The 22,384-nt window shown below is 38.8% G+C and overlaps 4 protein-coding genes across 7 annotated transcripts in view; 3 read left to right on the forward strand and 1 right to left on the reverse strand.

The window, feature by feature from the left end:
• The first annotated feature begins 47 nt into the window (after positions 1-47).
• LOC105559790 (protein dispatched-like) lies at positions 48-1,385 on the forward strand. Its single transcript, XM_012008373.1, has 3 exons — positions 48-965; positions 1,056-1,193; positions 1,305-1,385. The coding sequence occupies exons 1-3, from the start codon at positions 828-830 to the stop codon at positions 1,359-1,361; spliced, it is 333 nt and encodes a 110-aa protein (XP_011863763.1). The 5' UTR covers positions 48-827; the 3' UTR covers positions 1,362-1,385.
• A 471-nt stretch (positions 1,386-1,856) lies between these two features.
• Positions 1,857-6,744, forward strand: LOC105559789 (protein dispatched-like). Its single transcript, XM_012008372.1, has 10 exons — positions 1,857-1,916; positions 1,998-2,675; positions 2,760-3,147; positions 3,232-3,433; positions 3,507-3,903; positions 3,984-4,550; positions 4,640-4,940; positions 5,027-5,327; positions 5,446-5,792; positions 5,921-6,744. The coding sequence occupies exons 2-9, from the start codon at positions 2,010-2,012 to the stop codon at positions 5,675-5,677; spliced, it is 3,054 nt and encodes a 1,017-aa protein (XP_011863762.1). The 5' UTR covers positions 1,857-1,916; positions 1,998-2,009; the 3' UTR covers positions 5,678-5,792; positions 5,921-6,744.
• Positions 6,745-7,404: 660 nt separating this feature from the next.
• Positions 7,405-11,687, forward strand: LOC105559791 (Bardet-Biedl syndrome 1 protein). The gene is made up of 7 exons (XM_012008374.1): positions 7,405-8,380; positions 8,470-8,647; positions 9,548-9,757; positions 9,877-10,172; positions 10,258-10,507; positions 10,582-10,761; positions 10,832-11,687. The coding sequence occupies exons 1-7, from the start codon at positions 8,367-8,369 to the stop codon at positions 11,456-11,458; spliced, it is 1,755 nt and encodes a 584-aa protein (XP_011863764.1). The 5' UTR covers positions 7,405-8,366; the 3' UTR covers positions 11,459-11,687.
• A 248-nt stretch (positions 11,688-11,935) lies between these two features.
• The window catches only part of LOC105559793 (lachesin-like), an 84,453-nt gene continuing 74,004 nt past the window's right edge, over positions 11,936-22,384 (reverse strand). For 2 of the 4 annotated variants that reach the window (XM_012008377.1, XM_012008375.1), the window contains exons 2-10: positions 16,246-16,449; positions 15,457-15,827; positions 15,143-15,299; positions 14,767-15,054; positions 14,462-14,562; positions 14,178-14,367; positions 13,919-13,945; positions 13,699-13,811; positions 11,936-13,618 (exon numbers count right to left, since the gene is read on the reverse strand). In XM_012008377.1, coding sequence (XP_011863767.1) covers positions 13,726-13,811; positions 13,919-13,945; positions 14,178-14,367; positions 14,462-14,562; positions 14,767-15,054; positions 15,143-15,299; positions 15,457-15,827; positions 16,246-16,449 — 1,424 coding nt within the window. In that variant the 3' untranslated portion in view covers positions 11,936-13,618; positions 13,699-13,725. The remainder of the gene's footprint in view (positions 13,619-13,698; positions 13,812-13,918; positions 13,946-14,177; positions 14,368-14,461; positions 14,563-14,766; positions 15,055-15,142; positions 15,300-15,456; positions 15,828-16,245; positions 16,450-22,384) is intronic. The other 2 variants (XM_012008376.1, XM_012008378.1) reach the window with 2 other exon arrangements.

Here is a 22,384-nt window from a genome sequence, read left to right on the forward strand (position 1 = left end):
TAGGGCTTAAATCTCTATTGTAGACTGGGACTAATTGGGATGCTCAAAATACATGTTCGCTCGTTAATTTAACGCTGCACGAGCTGCGAGAAATGCATAAGATTAAAAATAAATAGCGGCTCGTCGCGCCGAATAAAGTCTGCTAGAGCTAGAACATCAGACAGAGTGGGGCAGAGTTCCAAGTCGTGATGCCGTTCGATTGCCGCGCGTGCGCGAGAGAAAAGCGTCTCGTCCAGCAGCTTTGGATCGTACCATTCATCAGTGTAGTGTAAACACGTGCTGTTATTCGAAGTAGACGCGCAACGGCGGTTCCTCCGCCAGGAAGATTGACAGGAAATCGCGAGTACGACGCACTCGTTTCGACTTGAATAACAGCACGGTAGTAAAACGAGGGATTCGCGGATCCGGACGACCCGTCGTGCTCGTACGCTGAAATCCGTCGCGTTCGTATGGCAGTTTCCGCGATTCGGACGCTAAGTTTACCCCTTTATGAAACTAATGAAGATAATAAATAAAATTACACGCCGAGCGTGAGCCGCGGTACAAGTGAAGGAAATTGCCGAGTTCGACCCAGGGCACTCGACATCTGCGAAGGCACTTGAATAGAATGAGACGAGCATGATTATGTGACAGGAGAGAGAGTTGTCTTTGTTGTAGAAGAGTATTTCAATAGTATCGCGGGTTTTTCAACGAACCCCAACGAGTGATAAATGACGACTGATTTATTAAGCGTGTTCCGATAACTTTTCATTTATCGCACGTGCGAGGATACGCATTTAAGATATTTAAAATATACGTATACACAGAAATAAGAAGTCTTTCTAGAAATGGAAGCGCCCTTGTTTCCTCGTGCAATTGCTCATTATCCATACGTTATTGTACTGGTCATTTTTATATTTTCCTCGATATGCCTAATTATTCCGCTCACGACCGAAGAGTTTCCGGACTTCTCGGACCCTCAAATGGTACGTAGAGCCACGACTCTACTCGTCGGAGAAGTCCAAGGAGTTCTGCGAGTTGACGTCTCGAGCACGAAACATTTATACTGTTTTCAGGGCTTCGAGGCGAGGGGCACCGTTTTGTCACAGAGACTGACAGCGTGGAGCCATTTAGTGGAGACTACGAAACCAAGGGGAGAGCTTACTGATAATCCTTTCGAATATCGTCAATATCTACACGATTTAGCTCAACAGGTGTGCACCATGAAATCTTTCCTTTCGAGGAAGCTATTCTATATTTTTTATTTTTAATTGTCTCAAGAGTACATTTGGTTTATATGAATAATTGGATTTAATAATATACAGGGTGATTCGGGACCTCGCCGACAAACCTCGAGGAATAGGTCTCGCAGGAAGGATTAGTTTTTTGTCGAGCAACCCGTGTCCTCGGAATATTCCAAAATGTTGCGGAGGCTCCCAAAAAGAAATTGTGTAGAGAGGAAAGAGTGCCAGTGCGAGACCACAAATGAACGGCAAACGGTTCTCACAATTTACAAACAAAATTTCTCTTTAATATAAACGTTTCGACCCCACTTCGGGTCTTCCTCGGTACAGCTCGTTTAATTCGACTGATTTGAGAATCGGCGATGGTCCCACTAGATCTCTAAATGGTCCCAGACGTAAAGAGGACCGTGTCCTCAGCTTCCCTGAAGAATGCCTTCGCAGGCGGTTCAGGGGGAGGTTCGCTTATAGTGCGGAGGATGGCCGGTATTTCCCGCTTCGCGGGAGAGTCCTAGGCATAACCGTCCAGGACGGCCTGATGGTACGCATAAAAGCGTTTTCCCCTGCTCTCGGGGAAAAAACCCATGTCCTCTGACGCGTCGTTTAGGCGCGAGGGTCCTAGGTGACGGTTAGTACAATTGTCGGGCAAAAAAGGATCCTTTCTGCGAGACCTATCGTTTTCCTCAAAGTTTGTCGGTGAGCTTCTGAATCGCCCTGTATATTAGAATGCACCTGAATAATTCGCAAAATGTAACAACAAACTTTGTTATCTTGCAGTCCAATGCAAATATGCAGAATCATAGTTTGCCTACTCAGGGTATTCTTAGAAAAAAGCCAAAGGCTAAGAACAAACGAAGGGGGAAGAAGCATCAAACTGTGTCGAATAACACAGACTACGTAGAAGCGAGCGACGAGAAGAAAGATACGTGGAAGGAGATAATAGAATTAAAGAGCCATAGTACAAATGTGGACGAAAAGACTCAAGATCATCTAGATAGCGATAATTTTTTCTGCAACTTACCGTCGCCTGCGTATTCTCGTGTCGTGATCACCGTGGACTCGCAAGATAAAGACTTGTGGTCCATGGAGGGTGTATTAGCTATGTGCCATATTGACGGTATGCTTCGCGGAAACGTTCACTTCCCATCGTTGTGTCAGACGCAGCTCGAACGCAACGGCGTGGAGAGTAACAAGTGTTGTAGAAGTTGGTCGCCGGCTAACTATGTGGCACTTTTGTCCAATCGTACTTCTTGCTTGGGAGTAACAGAGACCGACCTGAGCAGAGTGAAGACAATCTTACACCAATGCGCGTATTATTATCATAATCGTAAGTTGTCGCCTAACTGTGAGGAAGAACCGAGTTGCAGGGACGACGTGCCAGTCGATTGCTACACGAGAAATGCAGCTTACCATCTACTACACTATCTGCTGGACGTTAATTTTATTCCAAGCTCTGTAAGAATATGTCTTGGCATTGTTTCACGCGATTAATTGTACACGTTCATTCTCTAATATCGAATACCGATCGGATTGTTGCAGAAGTTGGACCCCGACAGCAAACAAAATTTGACGTTGCACTCTGCCATGTTATTTCTTCCAATTGCGGCAAGCTCGGCGACTTTAGATTTTTACAAAGCGATAGACAATGGTGATCTAATATACGGAAACTTCCGTGTTCAGGGCATGCAACTTGGCCTAAAAAGTACGCTGTTCGATCGACTGTTATTAACTGACTCGAGCTTGGTGCTCGCCGGTTTCATCTTCGTTACATTTTGTATCTGGGCGTACACCGGCTCCATAGTGTTGACTCTAGCGACAATTTTCGCGGTGTTGTTCAGTCTTGGGATTTCATATGCGATATATACTTTCGTCTTGGGTATTCGGTTCTTTCCTTTTATGAACTTGTTGGCCATTGTCGTAGCTATAGGTTGGTATTCTAGCGCAAAATGATTACAAACAAACCCGTGTAGAGACGCTGCAAGTATATTATTACGACACAATCTTTTTACAGGCATTGGAGCAGATGATGCATTTATATATTGTAAAGTCTGGGAATCGAAGAAACAGCAGAAACTTTCTGATGGCGGATTAGTGCGCTTGGTACAGGAAACAATCAAACACGCTTTTCCATCTATGTTCGTCACATCTCTTACCACAGCGGTAGCCTTTTTCGCATCTATTGTTAGTAACGTGACTGCCATCAATTGCTTCAGGTACGAATTTTATAGTATACAGGGTGTTTTAATTGTTCTTAACTTTTATATATATCTGATGGATCTTGTTTAGTTTATTTTCAGGCATGACTGTTATCGCTAATTTCTTCTTGATGACTACGTGGTTACCTGCGTGCGTGGTCGTGTCGGAGCATTGTAAATTATCTGCCCTATCGCCTGTAAATTTTATTACCAGAAGAATTATTCGTCCCCTGCGATCCTTGGGGGATAAAGTAACAATAGGATTCACCACCTGTCTCACGGGATTAGTGATTCGTTTGAGGTGGTTCTGGTTACTGAGTTTGGGGATCATGTCAATAGCGTGTTGCAGCGTCGTCTTCCATTATCCAGGCTTGCAACTGCCAGATTATAAGGATTATATGGACTTTCAACTGTTCCACCGTACACATCCATTCGAACAGTATGATTTACTATACACGCAGAGATTTTGGTTTGAACGATTTGAAATGGTGCCTATCTTTCACTTATCTACATTGTCTAGACGTATATTTGCATCACGAATGGATATGATGTACTTGATTCGTTGCAGACTGGCGGAGATAATGCGGTTCTACCACTAAGATTTGTCTGGGGCATAAAACCAGTTGACAATGGTGATTACCTCGATCCTAGTAAAAAAGGCACACTAGAGTGGGACGAGACTTTCAATATCTCTGACCCAAAGGCTCAATTGTGGCTTCATAGATTTTGCCGAAATTTACGAAGTCAACCTTTTTACCGCAGCACCCTGGGACCTTTGTTGTCTAACTGCTTTATCGAATCTTTATACTCGTGGATGGAAAGGGATTGTAAGGATCCTATTGATCCTCAGATCAATTACGCGCCGTGTTGTAATAGTAGTACATTTCCATATGAGCCCGATGTTCTGCAACACTGTACAGCTGAAGCTAGCGTCAGGTTACATCGCACGCCTAATTTGTGGACACAGAACGGTCCACTTTTTGCCGGTCCAAAGTTTGCCAAAGATCCATTGTTGACGTCAAACGATACACTCGCGATTAAAGTAACGCCTAAAATTAAAGCGCTTATTGTCGAATACGATAGCACACATTCATATAGCCTCTCGTTTGCAACTATGGATACATTTTATCACCAGGCAAGTACTGTTTGCTCGGTATTGCATGTGCACGTTTGCAGAAATTTGAGTCTTCGAAGCAAAGTTTAATTCTCGAATTTAATTAATAGGTTGAAAGTTGGATGCAGAATCAATTACGATCCGCGCCTAAGGGGATGCGAGGTGGATGGTTTATCAGCCATCTAGAATTTTATGAGCTTCAGCGTACATTATACGAAGGAACCATATCGGCAATGGCAGTGTCGCTAACTTTGGCACTGATAGTAGTAGCAATGGTGACCTTAAATCCTCTCATCAGCCTATATGCAATTGTAGCTATTGGTGCTGTAATAATAGTAACAGTTGCAATGCTTATTCTTCTTGGGTGGACACTCAACGTTCTAGAAAGTATTGCAATATCTACAACCATAGGCAAGTGCTATTTAAATAACGTTAACAAAGACGTATTTAAATTGTTGGTGAAATTAATAATATTTGTGAATATTTTGTTCTGCTAGGTCTTGCTGTAGACTTCAGCTTACACTACGCTGTGAGTTACAAAGCATGCATGTCTGAAAAGAAAATAGACCGAGTAAAGACCGCGTTGCAACAGATGGGCGGTCCTACTCTTATGGCAGCAATTACAACCGGAGCTGCGGGCGCTTTAATGTTACCTTCTCAGGTGTTGGCATATATACAAATCGGTGTCTTTTTATTACTCGTGATGGGTGTAAGCTGGATATACGCGACGTTGTTTCTATGCTCGATGTTAGCAGTTGTAGGACCTTCTTCACGCTTTGCTCAGTTCGAATATCCCAGGTGATGAGTTTTTATCATACAAAGTTTATATAAAAAAAAATCCACTTTAGAATGAAGCAGTCGAGTGTCGCAAGATACAAATTATATTAATCAGTGATTTAATTTGCGCTCTTTGCAGATTGAAAATATTATCAATTTGTTATCACAAATACGAAGATGGTGTAATTGAAACTGACAAGGATAATAATCGAGCGAGGAAGACTTATAAAGGACGAGGAATGCTTTCGGAATCAACTCTAAGCACATCTAGCTCCGTGTGTCAATTTCATTGTAGTGAGCTGGAAACTCTTGCGGCGAGGCCTCCATCGCCGTCATTGCCGCCATCTCCATTATCAACATTGCTCCGTTAAAATAATTATTATTTAAGTATAGATTATGTGTGTTGTTTTTTTTCAGAAATCTCATTAATTGAGTATTTTTTAAACTATACTTAAAATAATCATTTGTATGTCATTCTGTGCATAGGTGTGATATCATATAATTCAGGCCTGTGGTCGGTTTGCCCATTTCGGCCGATTTTGCTTATTTCGCGAAGTCAGCCTAGCATCTAGCAAAATAAGCAAAGTCGGCCGAAATGGGCAAACCGACCACAGGCCTGATATAATTAATGTGACTGTTGGCTGTGTTCAAATAGCTTTAAGGTCATTACTCAGACATGTGCTCTATCATTTGTTACATATATCTACAGTATACACAGATACGTATGTATGTACGTAAGGTGCACACACAGAAACACCTACACACCTACACAGACATACAGAGGGCTTCCTAATTAGTAGTATAGATATATGTACGTACGTATATGTGCAATTAAGGGTATTAATATCGTTTGGTATGTTTACATTTGGCAGTCCGTATCTTTATAATATTTACAGAGTTGTATAGTTTATATAGTTATATTTTATTTATATATTATAATTAATGACATAGTTTAACTATTTTATTTTACGAGCAAACATGACAGACAGTGAATCACGATGAAGACTGAATGCGAGCGCACTGAATAGTATCAATGCTCTCAATTGTGCATACGTGTTTATGGCTATGGAGAATTAAATGTTAAACTAATAAGTATATTTTAAAAAGCCTCTCTTTTATTAGGAGGTTCGGAAAGCTTTCGTCGCTCATATTTAGATGGCTTCTAGCTGCATATTTCGAGAGTACAAACGATACTACTTTGTCCACTCAAAAAACAAGCTGTTCTGTCGACGCGGAATCCAACTTTTGCCAGAAAAATGGGAAAAAGTCATAGCTACTGAGGGCAAAAAACTTTGACTAATAAGATCATTCATTTTGTTATTGTAACAAATGGGTATTTTAAGAGGAAGAAACAGCGAAAACCTTCCGAACCTCCTAACCCACACAGCACCGAAATATTTCAGAAAGCTCTCAAAAAGCTGTCAATGAAATAAGAAACCTTTCAAAAAAATATTTCAAACATGTTTCAGATACATGAAATGTTCGCGTAGATGAGATATCATAAATGTTTCTGAAATATTTCTGAAATGCTTCAGAAATATCTCTTAAATGCTTCGGAAATATTTCTTAAATGCTTCAGAAATATTTCTGAATGATTTCTATATTACATTTCAATATTAATTTCCAAGTTATATGTTGGATAGCTTTCAATAATATATGTTTTAGAGATTACGTACGAAATATTTCTCTGAAATGTTTCGTGATATTTCTGAGAAATAGAAACATTTATAGAAATAGAAAAATAGAAACATTTCAGAGAAATATTTCTGAATGATTTCTATCTTACATTTCACTATTAATTTCCAAGTTATATGTTGGATAGCTTTCAATAACATGTTTTAGAGATTACGTACGAAATATTTCTCTGAAATGTTTTGTAATATTTCTGAAATATTTCAGTGAGAAGGTTCATAAATGATTTCGATAAAACGTTTCAGAAATACTTCTGAATGATTTCAATGTTACATTTCAGTATTAATTTCCAAGGTATCTTTTGGAAAGCTTTCAATGACATGTGATTTTGATGAAACGTTTCAAAGATATTTCTGAATGATTTCAATTTTACATATCAATATTAATTTCCAAGTTATCTTTCGGAAAGCTTTCTGAAACTTGTTTTGCTGTGTGGGGATACATTACATAGGTTTAGTTATAAATTTTTGAAAACGTTATATGACATATATGAATGTAAAACTAATGTGACAAATAATGTTGCTTACATGGATTTAGAATTTCGATCATTGTCGACATGTTTTCATTACAGACTCATTCAGGAATATTATCAGTATTATATGAAGATTGACACTGCGAGTGTATTTATACATGTATTATTTTACATTAGACATTTGTCGGTTATTTTTCATACAATAAAGTAATTTTATATGCAAAGTATACATTTTGTTCCAATAAAATGTTATTTTATCATATTACGAAGTTTGATACGGCTTCTGTGTGCGTATACGTTCTACTTTAAAAATGAACTTGGTTCCGTATACTTGAACAATGTTTCAACAAAATAAAACAGTTGTAAAAGTGCTACAGTTTTTTTACAAGTATTCAATTTTTCCGAACAAACAGCTAGACGGAAGTGAACTTTTAATAATGTATTTCATATTTTCCGCTCTTTCCATATTGGCACCAATTAAGATGGTTACAAATTTCCTAGGAACAGTTAGAAAGGGTAGGAAATCTAAGTGCGTAGTTTTTTAAAATTCCTGCTGGGCGAAGAGAAACGACAGCTGGTATCTCTGCGAGTTTTGAATTTTCTACCTTCGCGGTATTTGAACTTGAAGGTTTCTATGGAGACGAACACATAAACAAAGCACGTGTCATTCTGTAATTGTAATTTTCTAACGCATATGGTCCTGTGATTATCAGTGTGTCAGGTTATAGAATTGATGAAACATGTAAAAAGTTAAAAAAACTATATCCCAGTTTGAAATGTGCAATATGTATATAGTTAACATAACATTAGACATAAATGGGAAAACTAATTCGGTAATTAAGCTGTAAATGGTTCACTATTTATATACAAAGATAAATCGTTGAAGTTTGCTTAGCATGCACGGTTTAAGGTAAGAAATATTCTGATAATCAGTTGTAAATAAAGGTATCGACATCTGCTCGTTATATTTTCATCCTTATCGAATAAATTCTTTCTTAGAGCTGATCATAAATCTCTTGGAGGACTTGGGATGAGCCGCTGGTTGGAAGCACTTTGGGAACCAAGTGCTGGTTTATTTTCTCTGCCAGGTGGGCTCGATATGCTGGATATAAGCGGCGATGGAGACGCTAGACTTATTTGTGCTGATCTGGGACCAGTTGGAAGCGATTCGACAAAGGTACAGCGCGCTGTACTGCAAGAAAATGATACGATAACGTAAACAGTTTTATCGTATCGTAGTAGAACACTACAAGAAAATAAGGAATTCCCTGATGGAAAAATTTTGCTGAAAACGTAATGAAATTTGCTGAAATTTAGTTGAAAATTTCTTGCAATTGACCCAATTTCATTATTATTTCAGCAATTTTTCATTAAAAAATTTATTTTCAGTGAAATTCTGCAAATTTCATAATATACATTTCAAAATTTTTTTCACGAATTTTTAGTAATATTAATTAACTTTCATCTAATTTCACAGTATTTCATTGAATTTCATAACGAAACTTATGATTTGTTTTGATATTATCAGGGATACCCTGATGGAAAAATTTTGCTGAAAATATGTAATGAAATTGATGAAAAGTGAAATGAAAGTTATTGGAAACTTGTTGAAACCATTTCAAAATAAATCATAAGTTTCGTTATGAAATTCAATGAAATACTGTGAAATTAGATGATAGTTAATTAATATTACTAAAAATTAGTGAAAAAATTTTAGAAATGTTGTATATTATGAAATTTGCAGAATTTCACTGAAAATAAATTGTTTAATGAGAAATTGCTGAAATGATAATGAAATTGGGTCAATTGCAAGAGATTTTCAACCAAATTTCAGCAAATTTCATTGCGTTTTCAGCAAAATTTTTCCATCAGGGTTTAGAGAGAAAACACGAAAAGGGTGAAAGAGCAATTGCATCTTTCTACGAATTAAAGTGGATATTTTGTTATTCAACACGATTTTATAAATCTTAAAAATTTATGTCGAATTAAATTAGAATCAGCGAGCGACATAGAAACATTTGTACAGTCTCTTTTCTGAATTTTACTCACCTACGATACATTGCTTGCTCATTTTTAGATACGAGTGTATAAAGGAGGCGATCAGATAACCGAGCATAACATGATAGATCCACCCTGTGGGATAGTCGGGTTTTATACGGAAAACGGCGAACCTCGATCGTCCGTGGTCGCTGTAGGGGCCGGAGCTGGCGTATTTATTTTCAAAAATATGAGACCCTTTTTCAAATATTGTCTACCACACATCGAAGCTCATCCAAAGGAACGAGAGGTGTATACCCTTTGTTGAATACAGAATAATAGTGTTCCTACAACAGGACCGTCCTAAGTCAATTTTATGTGTGACGTCTATATTCTGGACACAGATAGCGTTTTAATCATTTGACGTAGATTTGGCACAAATGCGGACTGGATGAGGAATTAAACGTGCTGACTCTCGCGGACGATTTGGAGCTGTTACTGAAGGAACTTGGCGCGGCGTTTCTCTCTCCTCGTACTTTGAAGTTTCTCTCTTTGGACAATAACTTACGACTGAGTTTCGCAGAGCAATATAGACGGGTGCCGCTTGTCAAAGCCAACGCCTTGACGGCAATCGCGATAATTCGCAGGGACTCGTGGAACGATCCCGCTAGTAGCTGTCTTGTACTAGGAACCGAGGCTGGCGAAGTTCTTATCTTGGACCCCAGGTATTTTCTTGCACGATTAGGAATGCATTCGTTAATGAGATATTTCCGGCGTATCGTGCACGTATATTATTTCATTGCCATGCAGAGCTTTTACAGTTATGGATAAGCAGAAGCTGGAGTGGCAACCAGCGGCATTTGCCAGTTGCGGCTTATGGACGGGTGACGGTCGCATAATAGTTACCGGAAGAGATGGAAAAATAGGCGCGATCAGGAGAGGAAGTCCGGTGAAACTTTGGGAAACGTTGCCCGCGCCGGCAGTGGCTATATCCGTTCTCACTTCTGAAGGAGCGGCAGTAGCTATTATGGACGGTACTCTATTGGGACTTTCAAAAAGAGTACGCTTGAGAAGAATATTTTAACATACATATTACGAAATTTTATATTAAATCTCTTACCGACCTTTTTACAGGGGATAAAATTGTGGCAGATCAATATTCCCGGTATAATATTAGATCTAGCCAGTTTACCAGTGCCGCAAAGTGGACTGTCGTTGTTAGCTGTAAGCACAGTAGGCTATGGAATTCGCATTTATGATGGAAAACATCACGTAGACACGGTGAAAATGATGGAGCCTGTATCTGCTCTTAAGGTATTCCATTCTTTACATGTATTAAAGCGATACAAAATATATAATCTTTTTTTTTTTTTTACAAATGCAGTATGGACGAATGGGACAAGAGGAACGGACCATAGCTATGGTCACTGTCGGCGGTGGTTTATGCATGAAAATCCTGAAGCGCACTGCCGACTTTAATACAAACAATTCGATATCGGGTTCGTCATCGAGTAGCACGTCAAAGTTCTCGATACCGAAGAAAACACGATTGTTTGTCGATCAAACAATAAGGGAGAGAGCCGAGGCGAAGAAAATACATAATACATTTCAGCAAGGCTTTCTCCGCTTACGCTTGTCAACGGCTAAACAAGCGTCCGAGCAATTGGGCGAAAATCAAGTATTAGGACCGAATCCTATCACATTGGAGACAAACGTTCTCGGTTTGGGCCCCAATTATATGATTCGTGTTATAGTGACAAATATTTCTGAAGGTTTGTCCCCAACGGAATTATATATTCTCTGTAGAGCCGAGGATACTGATGTCAATCCTCGTGTGATAGATTTACCCTTGCTGCCAAGTGCGGTGCCTATACCGTTAGCTATTAGTGCAAACTTGAAGGGTCAACTATCAGGGAAAGTCAAAATATTACTCTGCAAGAAATCAAATCCGAAACCTTTGATTGCAACGACTGTAATATTGCCAGCTGCCGAGGAAGATTTTGAAATTTGAAGTGCATAATTATTCAAATTGTAATTGAGACTCGAGCCAAGTACAAATATGAAATAATTCGTATTTTATTTAATTCAAAATCTATTTTGTCTTATAGATGTAAAACTAGTTAAACATTTGATATTGTGCCGCAGATATGCGTATATCTAGAAACGAGTTATATAAATTTTTACACTGTTTCCCAAAGAATTGTATCCAGTCATTTACAATAAAACGCAGTACGTTTTCATTTACCTTGTTTATTATGTATATCTGCAAGTATAATTTTACGAATTAACATTCTTTCGTTTTTCTTGATTGTACATGTTACATTGATTAAGGCAACAAGAAGCTATATTCATATGCACATCAGGTGTGTTGCGTATTAATATATTTTATAAGCACTCTAACAATTTTTCTTATAGATATTGTCGACATGTTTTAAAATAAACTTTCAAATCTATACATATGTATAAGATAAAATTGCATAAAATTATGTTCGTTTGGATTATATAATACAATTCTTCGAAAACTGAAAAGGTACAAAATACATGCGTTTTTACAATTTCAAGTCAATTAATTTGTATAAATAATTCGTTTTCGTTAAATTGTTTACACTTACAAAACTTTCAATAATTAATAATCAAACAGACTGAGAACAGAGATGTAATTTTTCTATGTTCATTTTTAGTTGCAACTTTCCCATAGCCATTTTCGTTCCTAAAAATAAATCTTACGTATTTTGTAAAATCATGGATATAAAGAATCTTCAAAATAAACGTGATACAATAAGTACAATATGAAATCGTGCTTTGATAGCGATTCCTAATAATCCTGTTTATATCTTTTATAAAAACGTGATTAAAAATTTTATCGCTATTGCAATAGTCTATAAGGCGATGAAACAAAATAATCGAATGTTTATAGTAACCATGCAATAATATATAATTACGTACACATTTACGATTATTTAAAAAACAGGATGTTTTGTCTTTAAGGATAGTAAAATTATACATAGGCTTATTGTTGCGTAAATAATGTCCCGAATACTTTAGAAGAGATATGGCTGTTTTATGCATTATTACGTTGTAACATTTGCGACAAGCACACCGTTTTGAATTGGGCAGTTTCTCATATAATTATGGTTACTTATAGTACTGCATATAACATTAATTATAAATCAATATAACAACATATCGGCACTAAAAGCTAGCAATTATTGTGGAAAACACTATAGAACGTCACTCTTTCGCATACTCGCTCCAATCACATTCATTACTCGCGCGTCACATTATACATATTCGAGAAACGTAGGAGTAAATAAAAAAGAAAGAAAGAAAGAAAGATTCACTTTCATTGGGAGCAAACATACGGGAACGTGGACGTAATGTTAATGAATAATTCTTGTGTGACAATTGCAGTATGAGTGCTTCCAACTTTGTGCCTCTCGTCGACTCGGTTATACACGTTATATTATATCGCAACAGCGTACGTTTCTACAATATTTACTTTCTCTTCCTACTACATTATTTTAGGTACATGCTCTTTCCACGTGTGCACTGTGGACAACAGATCAGATTCTATACATGATTTTTCGGAAGTAGTAGACCCGTGTACATGGCACCAAGCGACTTCTTTGAACACGTTTCTAATAATCTTAAGCATACAAAAATAAATTATAATAATATGATTGTGTGTCTCTGTGAGCTTACGCATGTATAGTGAATACTATATTATGTGTACACGTACACACGTATACATGTACGTACATACGTACGTATATGTGCATGTATATGTGTGTATGATAAAGATATATAAATTATGTAGATATTTTAAAGTACAATATCCCTTAATAATTACTCGTGATTTTACGGAGTACAATTAAAATGCTCATCTTTTTCATTTACAATGCGTCTTAATGGAACACCTAGGCGAGTTGTATGCCAATATTCATCACGGAATATTCCCTACATAGAATATATTGTATATTAATGTGCCTTCTATAACGCTAGACTTGAAAAGATTTTATTACATGTACAATACGTAAAATATATCCCGGTAAGAAGGTGAGGGGGAATTTGCATCGAGAATATATGCGTGAGCTGTGTCTCCCCTAAGTGTTCCTACACTAATAAATCCACCATAACGTTTGCAGGTGTTGCTTTGGCTGCAGCAATTTATCTGCGTGACAAATAAATAAGTTACTTGAAAAAGTTCGCCATAAACTTTTATCGTTCATAGATTTACATCATTGTACTTACCTACGTACTTTAAATTTAAGTAAAGAGTTACAGACTTGTGAAGGCACAAGATAAAAGGACTAGGATCAACGTTAGAAGAATTCCGGAAGATCGAATAGTTGCCGAATTTCCTTCTGTAAGTGAAGAGAAAATTAAGAACTGACAATGAAAGAGATTATTCAAAATGACAAATGTTCTATTTCAGAGGAAAATAAAACAATGTTAAAAACTGAATTCGTACCCTTTAGTGCCAAGTCAGGTGGATAATCTAAGAAAGAAACCAGAAAACAAAAAGCTTTAATAAAAACAAGAAACGAAAGAAAAGAGAGGAAACAAGAAAAGAACTGTGTGACTTAATTTAATAATCAAATTATAAATCAATGTGATTAATCAAATCTTTGTATAATGATTTTTCATCTACAGTACAATACTGTGCATAAAGAGGCATAAGTTACAAATATATAGCATTGATTAGCATAAATATATAAAAGTGTACGCACCACTAGAAAATGTATGCGGCGATGAGTCTAGAGACCATCCGATGGCATTTCTGGCCGTTAGGATTGCCTCGTAGGACCCACGCTGAAGTTCTCGAATCGGAGACTCTATGACAAATTGACTTCCCTTGCCGTCTTTAACTTCAAGATCGACAAAGTTCCATTTCGGATCGCCTTTGCGACGATACTGTAACTGTAAGTGGAAACATTGTGCCGAGCGTTAATTGTATACTTTACTTTAGAAATTCTAATAGAATGCGTCTTCTTGGTAAGCATCGCAAATTTACCTTGTACTCATTGATCGGCGAATAACTCTCCAGTCGCCACTTTAGAATAATTCCATCATCGATCATTTCAGCGCCATATACCGACGCTGGCGAGGGCACTCCTAAAATCAGTTTTGCGAGTGAAATTTTTTTGCCAAGCTATTCTCTAGCGATTCACGAAAGTGAAACCAAATCTCTTGCGGCATATTAATTTTACACGGATGTCAATCTTACATTCGTTTTATATAATTTGTTTAAAACAATATTTACATCTATAAATCGTACTATTTATATATATATTATTTTATGTAATAGCAATTGTATACCTGTTAAGAGAACAGATTTAATATCGTAACCGAGATTATTCTCCGCCTTACACCTGTAGTCGCCAAAGTCCCGTGTCGAAGTATGGAAGATCTTCAAAATGTGCTTGGTCTTGTTGCCCTTCATTGGTATCTCGGTATGCATCGTACCTTTCTTGTTCGGAATTTGCTTGTCGCCTTTATACCAGCTTACGCGTGCCGCGGGATAGGCGCTCACGATACACGCCAGTTCCGATTCCATACCCGTGCCGCTGTAGGCTACGTTTTTCTCCACCTTGATCCTAGGTTTGTCTATCACGAAAACGAATCGCGTCAATACGTTTATACAGAACGGACGGCTTCGACGGCCGGGCAAAACGCGAATGAGCAATCGACTCACAGTGCACGAAGACAGTGATTGCCTCCATCGCCGGTGTTTTCGAACCATCCTCGGCGAGGCACTGGTACAGGCCGCTGTGAGTCTCGTTCACGTGGTTTATCCTGATGGAGTTTCCGTCCAGGCTCACGTCGGGATCGTAACCGTCCACCTTCTTATTCTAAAGCAAAGGAAACGACGAAATCAGTCTTGCCTCCTTAAAACGCCTAGGTTTAGCGTCTATACATAATGAATATCGCGACGCTTTGCCAGCGATAAGACGCGCGATAAGATTGACGGCATTAGAGTTATCGGTGATATTTTCAACGACGTTTCACCTCGATGAACCACTTGATCTCGGGCGGTGGCTGTATGTCAGTCTCGCAAGCGAGCCTGAGATCATGGCCCAGGGCCACGTCGACTTTCTTCGAGGGTATCACGCGTATGATCCCCTTGTGCGAGTGCTGGGGCGGCGGGGTCGCAGATTCTTGGTACGGCCTTTCGTAAACCCGCAGACGATAGTTCAAATCTATGGTGTCGGGCTTTCGCAGGATGCTGCATTTGTACTCGTCGGAGGTGTCCTCGACCGACGCGTTGTAGATCACCAGGGTGTTATTCGGCAATCGTACAATCCTCTTGTTTTCCGTGTGCGGCTGCGTCTCGACGTACAGATACTTGTCGTCCTTCAGCCACGCGACCACGTAATTTTCTGAAATAGTCCGCGATGAGCGGGAGATGATTGTGCACGGGGATTGACTCAAGTTCCTTAATTATTTCACTTGTTCTCTCACTAACGAAATATTTTCCCCGCCATAGAAAGGCCCGACCAAATACTGAGCAACTTTGAATAGAAATTAGAAGATAAGTTTTGGGAAGACAGACATTTCTTTAAGATATAAAATCAATTAGAAATTAAAGAGGCCGTTTAGGACCGGGCATAGGTGTAAGTAGCCAGTTAAATTAAATTAATAAGTGAATTAATTCACTTGTTAATTTAATTTAACTGGCCCGGTCCTAAACGGCCTCTTTAATTTCTAATTGATTTTATATCTTAAAGGACCCAAGTTAAAATTGTAGCATTTCTTTAAGGCTCGACAAGTAAAAGGAACCGCCGCTGTTCTACGAACCTGTGTGGATCACTTGACAAGGCAGTTTGACGGTGCTTCCTGCTTCTACTTGAATGCTCATTGGCTGTGATAAGATTTGCGGAGGCGCCTCGGCGGTACCGGTATTGTCAGTCTCTTCGTCCTCGTCGTCCTCATCCTCTTCGTCGACAGGAGTATCATCCTCGTAATCCTGTTCCTCTATACTCTTAGTCGGCTTGCACAGGCCTGTAATTAAAGAAGATACGGTATGATCTCAGTGCCCAGATAACAATTCTTGCGCGCTGCTTGTCTTATGCGTGTAAACTTGCACGAGATTTGCCTGAGTTTTGCTCGCACGTCTGTGTTTTTGCACGCAAGTGGCTAGCTCGTGCACACCGACAGAAAAAAAAGTGGTCGCAGTTACAATCTCACTATAATTTATAGTCATTTTAAGAGCCAGCCACATTTTTATAATTCTTCCAATTACGTAAGTTATGGTTGACCTAACAATGTATTATAGCTCTCATAGACGCAATATTGGTCCGTGCAACATATGATATGGTTGTCATAAACCGAAACGAGCTTTTAATTCGGTATAAGGTGTACTATAAATATTGCAATAACAAGCGCAAGTAAAATTTCGAATAACTATGTGTAATAGTAATAATCGTATTTATATTGGAAGTAATATTCCCCGCCTTTTATTATACAGGATGAGGAAAAAGTATGGAAACCCCAAAATTTTTCAAAAAACTATGCATTTTAGAAACAAATGTGTGAGACAAAAGTTACATGGTTTCAAGGGGGACATAAGATGGTATTATTGGCTTGACCTTGGATAGTCGTTTGAACGTTACATGAAGGCAATCTTGATTTTTTTATTATATCATCTTCTTCTATTAAATTAATTGGAACAACTTTTGTCTGAAACGTTTTTTTATTTGTCTAATAATTTTTTAGATATTCAAAGAAAACTTGGCAACTTTTTCAATATTCACATACGATATCTCGATAACTGTTTATCGTAAGGAAAAATGATACAGGACTTTCTGACTTGATTTGGTGTCAAGAATATGCTGTTGCAATAGTACTTCAATTTTTATAAATTGTGTATACATGAAAACTCCAAGCAGATGTGGTACATACACAAATGTTTTCTGGGTGGCTTTCAAACGTAGAAAGTAACAACTTCTAATTTACTAAGCCTCTATTAAATTGTTCAGTGAGATATGTCTTCTTAATTGTAAAATACATCAAGAATAATCGGGAGTCGATGAAATTCAATCCCGGAAAAAGTACCGCTTGCTCGCTTATCGAATAAAATCAATAAAGCCTCTATTTCCTATGGAATTACGTCGATGACGATAGACATTCGTGTGGCTGCTCAGGGAAGGTATCAGGAGCATCAATGCGAAACCAATCGTGCTTTCGCGAGAAGCGACGGTTCGATCGCCGAAACCGTTAATTCGCTGGACCGCGAATACCAGTGGTCGGCCCGGGTCGGCCCGTAACTCGTTCGATGGCGATCGGGCGGTCGATCGAAACCGCAGACCATCGTGTCCGAAAGCCAAGAGGGATGCGGCGGTCGAAATTAAATTTGCGGTGCAATCGCGCGAGCTTGATTTCGAGGGACGGGGCGTAAGTGCGAGGTACAAGCATGCACAGCTTTCCAACAGTGTACTCTCCTCGGGATCGGCCCTTTTTCAACAACGCTATTTCGCCGACTTCCAGCCGGCAACGAGAAACGGAAATCGCGACCAAACCGGTCGAGGAGAACCCATCGCGTGTTTGCTATCAGTTTGTCTCTTTTTTTTCTTTTCACAGAGCACGACATTTCCACACCAGGGCATTGTACACGCTGTTCGATTTGAACTGATGTAACCACACCCTGTGCACGTGGAAGAAATGGGTCGAACCTGACTGTCGGTGCTCAGTCGAGTCGAGTAAACGGCAAGAAGCATCCGGTAATTACGAATTAAGATCGTTAAATCGTCGCTCGTCGTGATTGGAATCGTCGACGCGAGCCGTTGCAACTTTAACGATTAGTGGACGCTTTATACTATGTAAAATGTACGTACGCGAATCGTATTAGCTTGCATTAAATTATTTCGATTAAATTTAAAGTAAATAAGTTTTCAAATCATTGTTAAACACAACAACAAGACTGAACTGACAAAAGGTATTGTGTAGGAGATTCTTGATCAATAAATAGATAAAGGCAACATAGCAAAAAGTCGAATAAATACGTTGAATATAGAGGAAAGTCCCCTGTTACGAGATAGAATTCTAATAGCGGGGTTTCTGTGAAATTAATTAATAGGCATCGTCAGAGTTGATTCCACCATGAATTTATTGCCCTTGGAGCAAAATCTGTTTAGTGGAAAATTCATTGTAAGATCGTATAGTCGTTGCGACGAAAGATTTGTGATTGAATTGGGGTGTTGAAAACTTGCCATGTCTCATAATAGAGGACTTTCCTCCAATTCCAATTATACAAATTGACGATGATAATAATTGTCCACGATCTTCAGGCATCCACGTAAAAGTCTTGAATATTGTACGCAGATACATTGTTCTTTTTATATTAAAAGACTATATTTACTTGAACATTTTATCTCAGGAAAATAAATGTACGAAAGATCCGTAGAGATTATGCGGGGGAGATGTCCATGAATCTAGAGGCCGACTAATGGCATGCCGGTACCACCCCGCGCCCTAGTTAGATTTCAACCCTCGCGATTCCATCCAGCACTCCCTTAGCAGAGACTTGGTCTATACATGTGACTAGGCGCCACGGTGTCCCATTGCTCAATCCACGTAGCTCCAGAGGCACCCACGCACTCTTTCAGTCGGCCTAATGTCGCGGAACATTGCGTTCATAGTTTATATTCACTTCGCGGTGCGTGTATGTATGTCACTCGCAATGTGGCCACCTACTTTATTTTTCGAAAAAGATCACGCGTCGGCAATTCGTAAAATAATTCGTTATTCATTACGCTGCATATTTAAGTACTTTTATCTCACAAATAGATTCAATATCGCCAGTAGTTTAAAACCGACGGTATGCAATTTTTTAACGACCTACGCTGGTCAATGTTTTTATTTAAAACTACGTTTCGGTCCCAGATTTGGGAGCCTAATCTGTTCACAAAATTATTAACGATCTCATATCGTCTGTTCGGCCAATATCACTATGTCGGTAAGCTGTGTACAAGAGAGTCATTGCCATATTAGTAAAAAATGATTGCACCCTTTGGTTGAAGAGTGCAGAGTCAATTGAAGTTGCACCGTTAATTGTTAAACACGAGTAAAAGTGTCAAGAGAGATGTGTATGTTGATATTGGCCGAACAAACGATATAAAATCATTAATAATTGTGTGAACAGATTACTTGAAAAGGGTGCAAATCTGGGACCGAAACGTTGTAGTGTTTTTTAAATAAAAACACTGGCCAGGTCGTTTAAGAATTACATATCATTAATTTTTATCTGTACACGTTATTACGCATAGTTTCTTTCAACATGTGGAGGAAATTCCATATTTTTGATAAACGTACGCGAAATTGTATGATTGATTCTAAAATTAAAATGCCTAAATCCTTTTTCTCTTTTAAATTCTTATCAGTCAGAATCGGCCTTCTATTTCTATACAGAATTATTGTAACGTTCATTTTGGCAGGTAATTACAGCTTCAAAATGTTCGTTAAAGCATACGAAGTAGAATGTCGAAACATTGACAACCTTAATTGAAAGGCGAGATTGAGGACATTGATCGAAGGAACGGCACAATGATTTAAATTGATCGGGTACACGAAATACATCAGGGTGTGGTTTGCCACCGATGGTCTCGCTAACATTTTTAACCCAGCCCTGTAATTTGTCTTACGTACCTCGTTTCCCCGAGTAAGTTTATTACTTGGAAATACGCCTTCGTAGGAAATGGCAAAATTGCATTCAAATCACGAATCTTACGAAACAATCTTTCCTTCTCCAGACTTTCCTCTCGTTCTCTATTAAGTCGATAGCTGGGATTACGTAAAGATGTTATTAAAGGACATTCTTAATTGAAAAAGAGAAACGTGCTGTGTGATGATTTTGTCAAAAATAAGTCCATCTTGAATTTAACGAGTTCGCCAGCTGAACGAAAAGTTCGATCGACAGTTCCGGTACGCATTTGCACGCCGGAGTCAGCCAGTCGAATCTTTTCTGTCGCAAGTCGCAGCGTGGAAATGCAGCGACTCATCGGATTGCGAAACAGGAAAGCCCCACGTTTACCGCAGCAGGTCTCATTTTCACATTGGCGATTCGAGCAACGCCGACGTGATCCACGGGGGGAATAACGGATGTGTGAAAACCGCAAATCCATCTTGCATCGCAAGCGCGCTTTTTCGCCCTGCTGATGTCATACCGTGACGGCATACCCGAAAAAAGGAAACGGGGCAGACCTTGGTCACGTTGCTTCTACGGGACACGTCATCCTGCCGCGATGTCCTCACGTGCGTTTCAGCAACGAGGACGAGACAGGACTGGGAGACGGACCGTCGGGTTCGGCTCCACAAATCTACGGCGCGGCCGTAAATTCCTGACATCGAGTGGCACGGAAAACATTCCTCGCGTTGCGAAAATGTCAGGGTGCATCCGCGGTTAGTGTTACAGCGATCGAGCGATCCGCGGGGCGCGAGCGTCAGAAATAACTCCTCCTCGACGACGAGGAGGTGGAGAAGGAGGAGGAGAACGGGAGGAAGAGGCGCGGGTTCGTTGGATTGTGGCTCAAAGCTGACTTCCGTTTACGAGATCCCCGTGCAGCTGGAGCCATTCGGATTTCACGTAAAATAGATGCAAACAGGAATCCTAGAGTTACAAGGTGCAACGGGATCTCTCACCAAGTCTGACTTTCATACGAGATCAAAATACATTTGTGCCTTTAAAAACAGAAACAGACTAACAAATAGATAAAAAGTTCCTAAGAAACGATAACGATCTATTTTCCTTACTTTCTTACAAACATGAGTACGTCTTAAGGCCATTCTACAATTGCGTAAACGTGGTTGTTAGCGATTGTACAGTGTTGTAAAACACAGTCTTAAACTAGCATTTCCGACTGTAAAGCCTGTTGTAAAAGATGGCTGAACTTCATCTTTCACGACTACAACGATATAGAACGTAAATGGCTAATTCAATTACGATGTATCTTACTCTATTGTATATTACTTTGTTGTACAACACCTACTACTACTTCTACTCCTACAACCCTACAACAACGTTTACGCAATTGTAGAATGGTCTTTAGCCGGTTCTACATTGGTCGTATCATAGTGTCGCAACGAGGTGCAACGAGATCTCTTACCAAGTCTGCACCCACAGAAACAATTTCCGGATCCAATGCTATTACACTTCGATGTATCATAAATTAGGATCGATATAGCGTCAAACGTATTTATTATAGACAGAGGAATATTTTAATCTTAAGGATGTATTACGTATACCTTCCCAGCAAAAAATACAGTAATCTTAAAAATTCAATATATATCGGTTGTATGCATACTTTAACGGCTGGCTATTATTGAATATTATAACAAAGATGTTAATTTTACTGATTTAAATAACTTCAACCTCTTTTTATAATTATTGACAGCGTATTTATAAATATTCTTAATAGCGGTTAAAAACTTTTGGCTGGGAATTTGCCATGAATCCAACTGCTAAAAACAAAAATCTGACATATATAATCTGCATATAGACAGAAAAATGTTTCATAACCTGTCAATCTACAAACAATATGTTGTTTAAAATCGGAATATAAGACATTTTACAGATATCATTAAGACATCTTGTACACGTAACATCATAAGACGTCTTATAAAAGGTACCCTATATTTCTATTTTGGACAGCGTCTTGTCTGGAACGCACATAAAATTTTAAAAAATTAATAACTTGAAAACGAATCAGTCAATTGATCCAAAATTTATCACAGGTTTTCATGGTATATAAATGTACAACTTCTGTAAAATTTCAGCATTTTCCTTCTATTTTAACTTAAGTAACATACATCCTTAAGAGGATCCCCCAAGGCCGAGGCCTTTGATGGTGTGCGCCATCTAAACACGAAACGCAGCATATACATGAGCACACGGACACACTACTACGATACATCACACCCATACATAAACGCGAAAATTTCA

This window comes from Vollenhovia emeryi, unplaced genomic scaffold (assembly GCF_000949405.1).
Source record: "Vollenhovia emeryi isolate VEMERY1.0 unplaced genomic scaffold, V.emery_V1.0 DF939254.1, whole genome shotgun sequence".
Lineage (NCBI taxonomy): Eukaryota > Metazoa > Arthropoda > Insecta > Hymenoptera > Formicidae > Vollenhovia > Vollenhovia emeryi.